General features: G+C 34.7%; 1 protein-coding gene across 2 annotated transcripts in view; it reads right to left on the reverse strand.

Moving 5' to 3' along the window:
- Positions 1 to 231: 231 nt before the first annotated feature.
- Positions 232 to 13,063, reverse strand: part of LRRC49 (leucine rich repeat containing 49) — a 49,634-nt gene continuing 36,802 nt past the window's right edge. For both annotated transcript variants that reach the window (XM_086620204.1, XM_086620203.1), the window contains 6 exons: positions 11,141 to 11,292; positions 9,014 to 9,251; positions 7,520 to 7,705; positions 3,389 to 3,498; positions 2,527 to 2,680; positions 232 to 439 (listed from right to left, as the gene is read on the reverse strand). In XM_086620204.1, coding sequence (XP_086476330.1) covers positions 233 to 439; positions 2,527 to 2,680; positions 3,389 to 3,498; positions 7,520 to 7,705; positions 9,014 to 9,251; positions 11,141 to 11,292 — 1,047 coding nt within the window. In that variant the 3' untranslated portion in view covers position 232. The remainder of the gene's footprint in view (positions 440 to 2,526; positions 2,681 to 3,388; positions 3,499 to 7,519; positions 7,706 to 9,013; positions 9,252 to 11,140; positions 11,293 to 13,063) is intronic.

Genomic DNA, 13,063 nt, shown 5'->3' on the forward strand with positions numbered 1-13,063 from the left:
CACCAAGTTACCTCTATGCTATCTCATCACTTTAGCCAAGGAAGTATTGTTAAAGCAGTATGCAAGTAAACTTTTCTTTCAAAACTATCAAGAGTTAATTAAGATTTAAAGGCATTCCTTTGAGGGGAAGGTGAAATATGCCATAGTGATGGTAATTTTATATTCTATTGTTTTAAGTTTGTAAAACATCATAGAACACTGAAAGCAAAAGCTTGCAAGACAAGCCTTGACTCTACTGTTTTTGATCAGTGATCCGCTGTAAGCAGAGTTTCATGTAGGAATTTTTATTGCGTATTTCTATCACTGCGTCTCTGACAAGCTCAATGAACATCTGAGGCCAGAGCTTCTGCAACGACTCATTTTTCATATTGATGTCAGCTGCTTCTTTCACTAAGTTCTCGACGTATGTCTGGCAAAACGTTTTTCTTTCCTTGATTTCCTGCATGAGAGAACCATTACACATTGTATAAGACAAAGGAAGAAAAGGTTAAACAAGAGCAAACTCGAAAAACAACCACAAAAATTTAATGAATTAAATAACATAGCCATTACCAGGCAAAGAGGCCATTGCACACTTTTTCCCGTGAGTTTTAAGTTGCATGGCCACAGAATCTTATTCTATTCATAATATCCATAATATTCATACTATATTCATTCATTAATTTTTCTGAAATCCACTTTCAAGTAGTCGTGTGAATATCTTTTAACAGCATTATGATTTTTGTTGCCATCTGACACAGCAGTGAAAATTTACAGAAATTAAGCACCAGACTACTTTTCTTCCTTCCCTCCCTTCCCTTTCCAGCTTTTCATGATTACAGTACAACAGTTGGAAAGTATACTTCTATCTACCTGCCCTAACAAGAACCAAGTGTATTGTCACACAAAAATATGCCAGTGTGCATCCTTTCCACAGACTCCCTGATGGACTCTGGCAAGTGCATAGTTCCTAACATGTACTACATTAGATACTAAAGTAACCTGAACCTTTAAAAAAATAATTAAAAAAAACCCAAACCAACCATTGCACTTGGTGCAGCTACTAGCTCTGCATTTTCATCACTCAAACTGTATTAATCCTTGTTTCTGCAGAGTTTCTATAAAGTGCCATAATAAGCTTTGAACAATAAGTTATATTGGTGCTACACATCTAACTCATTTGATTTATAACACTTAAAATGTTAGGTCATGCTTCAGACCATCATAACAGAAGTTTTCTTAAATGAGTGATAAAGCAGAGAAAATACTTTCCAGCTGTTTCACCTAAAAAAACCAAATTATTATTCAATGACTTAGACTGTCATCTTTAGCAATAAACTTATTCAATCACATTTATTACATTAGTTTACTGGTGATGGGGATGTGGAACCAGTCTTTTTTGCCTATTTTGCTCTTCTCTCGTGACATCCTGTAATATCTGCTGCCACATACATAATGCTATAACTAAGGACAAGGTGTGAATTGCTGCACTGGGAAGAGAAAACAATGCATATATTTCACGAATGGCACAAAAGCCAAGCTTATTTTATTATAATGCTTGTTCTATGGTAAAGGACAAGAAGAATGTCTCACTGTCTTACTCTATGCCATTAAAAGTTTTAAGAGCTGCTATCACAGCTTTTGAAACTAAAATGTTCTTTTAATCTCTTCACACATGCAGTCACTCTCTTTTTTGTGCTACTGATCTGAGATAACAAAACCACAATGCAGTAAGTGAATTCAGTGTTCAGTGAACTTGATTTAATTTCTTGCACTAGAGGATTTATGTATTTCCACATAATCAAAAAGAAAATAATGGGACAAATGTGGGAAGCAGAGTGCATACATCTAGAACTCATCATGATTGCTCAGAAAAGAAATTGTGGCTGAAAGAAGCATGTTCTCCCTGGGAATTTCCCTTTGCCCAAGCAAAAGAGTTAGCAGAAGAGAAACACAAACTAAAACAAGCGTGACTGATGCACTTGTCTGAAACAAGCCAGCTTGCAGTTTTACTAATTAAACCTAATACATTTCCTATATACTTATTTTCTGTAGCTCATTTAAAAGCTAGGAAACAGTGCAGGCTGTAGTAAAAGAGAGCTATCTCGAACCTTGCTTGTGGGTGTTTCTTCACCAATGGATTTTGGGATACACTTTCTGAATTCCATTAGAAAATCCTAACAATATACATTTTTCTTTGTAAAAAAAACAAAACAAAACAAAAACCACACTGTGCTCGCTTCCTATATTTTACTAATGCAGGTACACTTTGTTATGAATGAAAGGCTTGTAGGTAAGAATGTATTTCTGAGACTGTGACACTGTTCAGGGACCCCTTCACTAAAGACAGAAACTGACCGTTATGCAGTATTCTGGCAGAGGTCAGTTAAAGTGTTTGATTACACATGTAAATACGGTAAGCAGTGATATTTTAAAACCACCATTCTCAACAGCACAACTGAAACTTGATATATAGACAAATTCCATGAGGAGTAGTCTACGGTTATAAAATAAGAGGATGAAAGTATTTTGTAATGATATACTTACCTCAAGCTTTTCCATATGAAAGTCCTTTGTCATGTAATTCAACATTACTCGAGTTGAGCTTTCTCCTCCATTTCTTCTGTTATCACTACTTTCCTCACTTCCAATCCCAGATTTCTTTCCCTTTCCCTCCAGCAGATAATGGAATTGCTTCCTCCTGTGAAAAGATAATGAAAAGATTTACAGTTTTAATTATTGGAAACTTGGAAACTTTCTTTGAAAAAGTGCATATGTTTCTAGTGATTGTTAGGGTTTTTTCTTTTCTCCCTTTGAACACGTACTTTATGAGCTTTCAAGTTTATTTCATCCTCAAGTTACTCAAAATACAGACGACTCTACATATTCCTCCATTAATTTGCTTCTATAGGATGGACTTCGACATGTATCACGTAGCATCTTCGTAAATAGGAACTCTTGCGGCTTAAACTTTTATTAAGTATGTATCTATAGAAGACTAAAAATGGGATTTTTAAGCACCTTTTTTCTTACAGCACCAACTCTTAAATCTGCTAACTCTTACAGTCATCCACTATAAAGTACCCACTAAAAATAGTCAGTCTTAACCATGAAAGTCCATAGATCTTCACCAATACCAGTACAACTGGAGGATTAAGCAAGCAGTTCATTTGTGTACATGTGCCTTTTAATCGTACCCAGCAGACTTCATGTAACTTCTGTGAAAACCTCTGTCTACATGATTCAGGAGATGTTAATATTTCTGCAATAAGCAGAGGATTTATCTTCTCTTAAGATGTTATTTGTGAGATTTGTATCTTTTTATCTAGAAATAATTTATCACGACAGCATACAAGAGAGTTAAACAATACATTCTGAACAAATTCCAATTCCGTTCATGGCATTTTACCTAGATTCTCCAAATAACGAAAGCATGCGATAATGTGGCAGCTCAGAAGATGCTACATATGCCAGAATGCCAAAAAGCCTTTCTGCCATTACAATATCATTTTCAGTAACCTGTGAGGAAAGGGGGAGAAGGAGGAAAAAAATAGAAAAATTTGAGTTTCCAAATTGGCAGATTCATAATTCATTACACATGTACATCGAGAATCAACTGAAATTTGTTATAGAGAGCACTGAGTACAGATGTGGTCCAGGCATATCTTCAAAACATGGATTTGCTTTTACTGACACTTTAAACATACTTTAAAAGAAACCAAAGGAGGTTACTTGTGCTTGTTTTATTTCCTGTAATTCTGGAATCTATAATGTATACACATGCTACCCTGTGCTTCATGATAGTCTTCATGAAATGAGCAATTTTGTAACAATTTCTTACATTGAGCATCTGAAGTCCAGACATGTTAATTCTACTCCATACTGCATGCACTTACAGAAGGCTTACTGGAAGATTTCTGATCAAGTTATGCTGGAAAAACAGAAAGATTCTGTGTACCCACACATGAAAAGGTTAAGTCACGGTCTCTCCTGTTTCGGCAGCATCATAGAGAAGACTTTATAGAAAGAGAGTCTAGGGGTGGGGAGGGTGGGGCGAAGAAAAGAGTAGATCATTTTCTCTGCATTTTTCAACCCCCCAAAACAAGCGTTCCTCCATTATACTTCTCTAAATACCATCCACACGGTTGTGTCAATATTACATTACAGATGCCTCTAATTTTCAGTGGTTGAAAAAATTTTAGGATTAATTTTACACATTTCAGTTTTGTATAAAGAAGGTGGAAGGGGTTTATTTTTGGTGATTGTTATTGGTTTTTTTTATCTTGGCTCATCACCTCTGGAGACCATTGCCTGTGTTTCTCCTGCCCTGATGACCAGACTATGAACTGACTTCAACTGCCAAAACTTTGCTGGCATAGTTTCTAGTCTCCTGGCTTTCCACTGAGTGCAGAAGAAATCTTTATTATCGTCTAAATCTGACCTGGATAACACAGGACAATGAAACTCACTCAGTGACTTCTTAACTTCTGGATCAAATTTAATTTCCATTCATCTTATAACGTATTTTTGGAAAGCAACCCATTACTAAATTAACTTCAATACTCGCAATAATTACTAAGTACTTCCAGACAACATTTGTATTCTGTATTACTCAAATCTGTGAGTAAAATGCAATTTTGATCTAAATGAATGTAATTTTACTATATCCTTGTTTAATGTTCATGGACTATACAATCCACCCTTGCCTAAAGGGTACTGCAACAGCATAACACAGGAAGAAATTCACTAGAGTAAATATAGACCAGGAAATTAGAAATATAAAGTCAATTCCATTTTCGCAGTGTTTAGATTTGCTTGTTTTCACTTAAAATTAAGTAAGTTTTACTTAGTAACCTAGAAGAAGATGACCTCGCTCAACAGTCTGTTAACAGAAGCAGGGTCTAAAACAAAGAGTGCAGAAGGCAGCTAGGGAAACAAAGACCATTGCAGGCAGAAATGTCTGCTGGAGAAATAAGAGATTTTAATTTATTTATTTATGTTAAGAGAAGCATAAGGACCAGGTCAACAGAGACAGCAACACTGAATACACTCTCCAGTTCACAGAATCTCATGTTCTCCATCGTACTCCAGTACATTGTTTGCTCCATTAATCACAAAAAGATGGTAACGGTAATATCGCATAAATGTACATCTATTATGCTTGCTTCTTGCCAAGTGCAGAGAACAGGCACCAAGTCAGTCAATGTCGTGCATCTGTTACCTTGTATGCCACACCACTTGGCGTAAAGCATTTTGCAAAGTTTAGTAACTTCAAACCTTGACAACTCTTAATTAATCAGAGATTACCTTCACTGGGAAAAAACTCCAAACAGTGCATCTCAACGAAGAGAATTTGCTTATCCACAGTTAGTAAACATTAACAGTTTGACAAGGGAACAAGATCATTCTTAGGGGGAGATAACACTCAGCTTCTAGCCTGGAACATAACTGGAATGGAAAGGGGAGGTTGGGCAGAAAAATAAAAGCTTCCTTATACATTTTTTTTTTTTTTTTGAAGTGCCAGAGTTATGCAATTTATTTAGTCAATTCAGTTCGTATATATTGCTTTTACTCACCAACTATAGGTACCTCAAAGCTGGCAACACAACAGCCTTCACAAACTCTGCACACAAATGATAATCAGAATAGCAGAATATGCACATTTCCATCATCTGAAACTATTATTTAGGGCTGATCTAAGGTCCAATAGCACACTACAGGGTTTGTATTCTTTACATTGAAACTCAATTTTCCATTATTGATATTAAAAGAAAAGGTAACGTATCTCTGCAAAGCTGGATACCAAGACTTCTGCTGTAGACTAATGAAAAACAGCGATCGGAGTTCATCTGTCTCTTCTGCTCGGCTATGAGACTTTTCAGATGATTAATGACACTAGGAAAAAATTTCTGTGTGCACATCTTCATATAGTGCAGTCTGGCTCAAAAAGTTTGTTGAGGACAAAAAACTTCTTCAGTCATATGTATTTAAGATTTGATATATGCCCTACATAAGAAGCATGCTGTGCTACATGTAAATCCGTTTACTAAATTCATCCTCAAGCACTATTAAATTCAAACATCTCCATCAAAGACTGAATTTGCTGACCATGAGATCGTAACAAGAAGACTACTTAAATAGTTGTGTTATTTTCCGGTTTTCTTTCTTTCTCCATGAAGGCCGAACAGGTCAGATTTATCTTCTATTTTCTTTCAATCTGAATCACTAGTGCTGATTTTGAAAACATGATGCAGTAAAAAAGAAACTTTAAACCCACATTCAACCTTTTTATTTCCCCCGCCTTTTTTTTTTTAAATCAACTTTGATGAGCATTTTTTTGTAAAGTACTAAATTCACGGTTATTTTAAAATTCTTGTGGGATTACTATAACTTTTTTTTTTTTTCAGTATACTGTGCCGTTAGAGCAAGTCATATTTGCCTTCCTCCTTTCTTGTCCTACCTCTGATAGCTAATTCACTCTTCAACCCGCTCCTGCTCTTCTGCGCAATTAATGCACGTGTTACAGAACTAAAACCAAGTAAACCACAACATTCAGGCTATGGCTGTATCAGATAGCAAGTAAAACAGCTAATCCAAAACATATGATGACGACCAAATTAAAATACCAGATCTAAACACTAAAGCTACACATTATTTTTGCTCTACTTATCTTCCATAACACCACTTAAACTTATTTAGTGTTTAAAGTTGAATGCAACATTGTGTTGTGTCATAACTATTCTTGCTCCCTTCACGATCAAAGCCCAAGTATGAAATAACCATTTTACATGCTTGAAAAAATTTACTTTCAATTGGCATAAAGGGGAACATAAAGTACAAAGAATAGCAATATTAGTATCCTAACTTTATATTTACACAAAACACACACCCAACAAAACCTGACATACTAACAATCTTGTACATAGCAAGCAAAGAAAAAATAAAACCCAAAATCTATTTGACAGACTTTTTCCTGTGATATGCTTAAAGAAGAAAATATGATTTTAGCTATATTCTGTAAATATAACAGAAATATAACACTGGAAATATAATCGTATACTGTAAACTACTAAGTAGTCTCTCAAAGACAGTATTCAGTGTCAGCACTGTGATTGTTCTGAACATAATAAAGAAGTGCTTCTTAAAATCAAGTAAAATCATACAGTTCTTTGTTTATTTATTTATTTATTTTTAGAAACACATGCAGAAATAAAAAAAAAGCCTTCCCTTCAGTTATATCCCAATCACTCCAGTACAGATTTGGACTGTCATTTGCACTTGCAAACAACTAAGACAATGCAACATTTCTATGGCAACTAAGAATCTTATCACCTTTGCTAACTGTAACACTGCGAAGCTGGACTTAAGAAATGCACAGCACAAGAAATTATACCATGAAGTCTACTTGAAAATTTTTTCCCCTAATCCTGAAAGGGCACTGATAGGGTTCTGCTCATTTTATCTGCAATTCACCTGCTTTTTTAAAAACAATGCTAATTTTTCTTGAGACCAATAGTAAGAAGGAGCAACACTGTCCTACCTTTACTCCATTTATCTTCTGTAGATTAAAATGGTTCAGTCTAAACAGAACATAGTATTTCCACAAAGTAAAGTTGACAACTGGATTTCCTTGAGGATCAACTGTCAACTGTTCAATGCGATGCATCTGAGCTAATGCATTGAATTGCTGCAGCATCACAAGATTGGTCTCCTTAAACTTCAGGTGCTGTGAAAAAAAAAAAAGTCAAATCACAATAAATTAAATTAATAAAGAGAGAACATAATGATTTCTATTCTGTGCCACTCAAACAATTTTCAAACTCAAAGAAAGAGTCTTTAGGTCTGATGAAGCAACTGAGCTCACTTCAACTGAGGTCTTTGTGGCAAAACACACCAATGTATCAACCAGTTGGTGTGTTACATGTATTTAGAAATGTCAACATTACAAGGCCCTAAGCAATTTATAAACCCTTTAGTAACAGCACTAATGTTTTCACTGTTACAAAAAGCAGTGATACTATTTCAGCAATGTTTATTTTAATTTTGCAAGTAAAGCAACTGCAATATGCACACAAAAATAAGTACAATATATGTTTTTAAACATTCTTTTTTGGCCATAGCAGACTAGTATTAAGTCCTACTCTGCTGTTTCTTTGAAGCATGGCCTATGCTAGTGCTCCTATGAGGATGGTGTATTTGGCTACACAGTAGTACACTTGAGGGAACGGGAAGGAGGAAAAATTGATGGTGAAGACAAAAATTTAGTTGAGATTCTGCTATTCCCCCACAAATTACCCTACTTCCCCCAATGAAACAATTATTTAATTGAGATGGATAAATTTGTGGGGAACTTAATACAAATTTCTATATCTCAATGAAATCATTAAGTTCTGTTATACTCAAAACATTAAAAAGAAGCAGGGAGCTCAAGAGGCATATCATCCAAGTAACAAGTTGCTTTATGTAAGTTATCATTATTTTATTATTTGCTTCAAAATGACTGATTTAAATGTCCAAGAAAAAAAAAAAAAAAAAAGGAAGTACTAAAGGGAGCACCTCATTTATGTTGTTTTGTTTCATCAAGAACTGAGGAATTCCAAGAGCCGTACCGATTCAGCTAGCTACTCCCTTTGAATTTTATCTCTCTCTTTTTATCCTACCAGCTATTTGATCTTTGAATTCACAACACAAATGAAGGTCTTCTGATACCATGGATCCATAACAATATTGTAGGAAGGCAACACTGTATTTACACATCAGTTTTACAACTTATAAATAATCAGCTAGGTCAAAGGAATTAAGAGAAATAATAACCAGTCTGCAAAGAAAACATTATCCTGTGTGAGAATCTAAATTAAAGTTCTTGGGTTTTGAGAAGTATCAAGTTAGCATTACAGGGTAACACCAAGCAAACATGTAATTCACAAACATGTCTACATGAAAGCACTCAAGGGTGACCATGCCAAATTAAGGATCTATTAGACAATACATATTCCACAGCTGTTCACACAACTGAAATTTGAGGCATTCTTACCACAGAATTAGGAAATTTTATCTTCAGTTTTGTTAACACTTGAACAATTTCATCGAATTCTATGAACATAAAGGAGACTGTGACAATAATTCCAGCTGTTTGAGCACTCCAGTTTCGATCCAAGCACTCCAGCGCTCCAGCACCATACAAGCAAAGAGTGTCTCCTTCCACTTCCACCAAATGCGACTCAAGAACAGACAAGCCTTGTACTGCACTGCTCAATATTGTATCAAGAGACCTGTAGAGTAAGTAAAAATGCAGTGATACAAATGAGATTATTTTGAGATAGTAACATCACCGTATTGAACGATAGTCCTTTCATTTATCAAAATCTAAGCATCAAAAACGATTGCATTTCTCAGCATTCATTCACTCGCAGTACCCAATCTGATTCAAAACTACTAAGGGCTGGAAAATTCTCTTTCCGTCAAGTAACACTGCAGATATTCTACCTCTTTGGCAGAAAGGCTCTTGGTGTACTTGAGTGGGACAGGAAAAAAAAGAAATATTAAGATATTACTCATATTTAATAAGCTGCTTATAAATTTTAACTCAGAATGCTAACATATTTTGTGTTGCTTTAGATACCTAAAAACAGCTGCAATGTATTTATTCAGGTGAAGTCACTGTCACATTCAACATGAGTAAGAGGCTTTAAGAACAGTTGTTAAAAGCAATCCAGGACAATGCTATTCACAGTACAGAACAGTTACTTTTATTCTTGACAGGAATAACACTTCTTTCTCAAACCCGTAGGTCATATTATCTGATCAGGACATCAAAATTCATTATTCTGCTTAGAGATTACAATAATCTTATGTCTTATTATCCTTGTTTAATCCTTAATTAATAAGGATGACTAAGCATTTATTTAAAATAATGTGAGGTTTCCAATTCACGAGAGTGATTTTAAAAGTAAGCAACAGGTCCAGGTATTCTCCGCTCTCATTTCTTCGCACTTTACTTGCAACACGATACGTCCAGCTGACTGGACTGAAATGCACAGAGAATACATGATGGGCACAAATCACAGGCTTAGAAAGTTGTGTAATGATTGTTACTATTTCATCCTTTACTACCTTCCTAGTATTTTTAATGTATTTTGCTTTTTGACTACTAGTGATCACTCAAGTGATGTTTTCTTGACAAAAATCAACCAGAACTCTAAGATTTCGATCTTGACTGTAAACATTGAGAGCCTATCACTTCATACCTGAAGCTGTAATTACTTATCTATGCTGAATTTCCCCTGTCATTTTGTTGCTTGGTCACTCATCTTGAAAATATCTTCTGGAATTTTTCACTATTATAAAACATAGTAGTAGATCAATGTCAATTCTAATTCAGAGGGGGTTAAAGAACAATAAGGCGTCGAGGCTTTTTCAGGCTTTTGCCTGAGCTAGCCAGGTTGAAAGTGTGCTAGTTTGGTTTTAGCCAAGCCAAGGCACACATTGTTCTTTAAGTTCTGCATTTAATTTTTTACATTACATAGAATGCCAGATGGCCACCTTTTAGATGCAAATAAGCAAGCCACAAAGTGTATCACAAAAATAATATAACTATATTTTAAAACAACAATACAAAAATTATCTGAGAAAAAATTACCTTAGGAATAAAGCTAAGTCAAAGAACTGCTATTGTTAAAATAGCGTAGGCAGGAAAGTGGTCCAGTAAGAGATGCTGCTGTTCAAACTAAGAACACGACTTCAACACTCAGTTTATGAAACCTCTTGATACAAAAAGAGGTCACAAATGTTTGTAATGCTCCTACATCCTCATTTTGTTAATTTCAACCAAAAGGAACCATCTAAGCTGTCAAGGAAACCAACAGCCTTAAGAATGCTGAAGAACTCATATTTAACATTTCTTATTTTGCAAAATCATGTAGTAATTTAGCTCTCACTTCTTTAGTCTATGAGTTGCTTTTATATTACTTTTTTAACATATATTATTTATTACTGATTAATATATACAGGCCAACAGGTTTAATCATGAAGTAAAACATCTTTTCAGGATTGATTTGGATATATTACTTTTGATAATGAAATAAATTGAGATCTCATAGCTGACAAGTAGTAACCTGGAATATAAGATCGGAATAAGAAGAAATATTTCCCAATAAAATACCTGCTTTCTTCAGGAAATACATATGCAGCACTGCCATTGATCTGACAGGGTTCGTTATCTTTATCTTGGTTTAAAGAAGCCACAAGAGCTATTCGATTCTGCTGTATTTCCCACTGACGAGCAATATTACAAATTGTTAACCGTTTCTTTTCCTGAAACAAGATATAAAAGTTGTAATACGTTGTGACAATGCAATATCAACAGACTTGTCTGTTCTGCTTAAATATACTGCTTAATCAAAACATTGTAAACATTTTAAATCGAAGAAAAAATAGTACTGGTTGGTGGTTATGCATTAAAATCAATGCATTATTCTAGTGCTATTTGGCATAACTGCCAGCAAACAATGATTTCACAAAATTTGCAATAACAGAAACAAGAAAAGTAACATAATAAATTCACAACTTGTGAAAGAATAAAGTTAAACTATTTTGTTTGGATAACCACTGAAGTCTCATCTTGACTGTCCAGAGCTGCTTGTAATAATCCTCCCACAAAACAAGGCAGACCACTTGTACTTTCCTCCATGCTGCTAGAGTGACCCTAGCACTTAAACTACGACAGTTGTGCAACTGCTGTAAGTTTTAGCAGTAATTGCATCATACTCTGCTTGGGGGGTAAAAATTATCTTCTGAAAACCGGAAAAACTTGGTTTTATAAAAACAGAAAATGAGATTATCTTTGTGATAGAAACAAGGACTACAACAGTTATAAGTTAAAAAAAAAAAACTGTTACAAAATATTTTAAGTAGCTTTTATATTCTAGACAGGTCTTGTCAATGAATCATTCATTATCTCCAGAGTCTATGAAGTTCTTGCTCTTGTACAGTCATGCACATCCTGTCAATTACCTACAATTCTATACACAGGTTGTTATTCTATTGTACCATACAAATATATATGATTCAACATATCCAATTTAGTGTACTTCAAAAGGTTAAAGAACAAGGTGCTTTGTAGTTTGTAAGAGCTCACAGACAGGCAGCTGAACTCTCATCAAATGAAAACCACACAACATAAATAATACCAAAGGGTAAATACACTGTTAGTTCCACCTTGTTTGGTTTTTCTGAACCAGATCTAATTCTCTGTGAGTCAGCCATCTCAGTTACACTTCTCTCAATGAAACTCCAACAGTGACTTAGAATTTCTGAAAGGAAAATATTATAGAGGAGCTTAACATAAAATACATTTACATCCACAAAACATGGACAAAACAGTATCAGTCAAAGCCAATGATGTCTTGGTTTATAATACCATACTCCAAACTGATGCTGTTATAAAAACGTAGCTTTGAAGTCCATATAAACGCAACAGCCTTAATTTAAAGCTTCCCACTCTTGGGAAATATTAAAAAAAAACATTATATTCTAGGAATCTCTTAATTTCTCTCATATACTTCAGAACATCACTATCGAAAATGGAATACAGACAAACATCCTGATATTTTGGAATGGAGGGGAGGAAAAAAGGCTAATAGGAGTTTGCCCTACATAGTATCAACAGTAGTTCAGAGGCAGTCGGTGTATTTGTCACTAATTTCAGCCATAAACAGGGGAAGGATAAAAGATGCATAACTCTTCAGACGTATTAATGAATATTCTACTTCAATGCTATGAAATTTTGAACTGAAACAGCAAGTACTTGTTAGCTTGAAGTTGCAATGATCTCAAATTGGGTCTAAAAGGGTATCAGGTAAGGTAAATCCCTGTTAACAATTATTTCCTGAGAGCATAAGCTAACCACGTTTATCAACTTCTTACTTATCAATTTCTTACCAGTGTTAAAAGTCTGTCTAATATCATAACTTTAAATATAATTACATTAGTTCCTGTCTCCTTTATAATATTTAGTTAGGCTAAGATACAAGAAAATAACATAATATTGATTAGGATTTAGAAGGCTGTACCAAAAATCCTGTAG

Source organism: Tauraco erythrolophus, chromosome 14, assembly GCF_009769465.1.
Source record: "Tauraco erythrolophus isolate bTauEry1 chromosome 14, bTauEry1.pri, whole genome shotgun sequence".
NCBI classification, from domain to species: Eukaryota; Metazoa; Chordata; class Aves; order Musophagiformes; family Musophagidae; genus Tauraco; species Tauraco erythrolophus.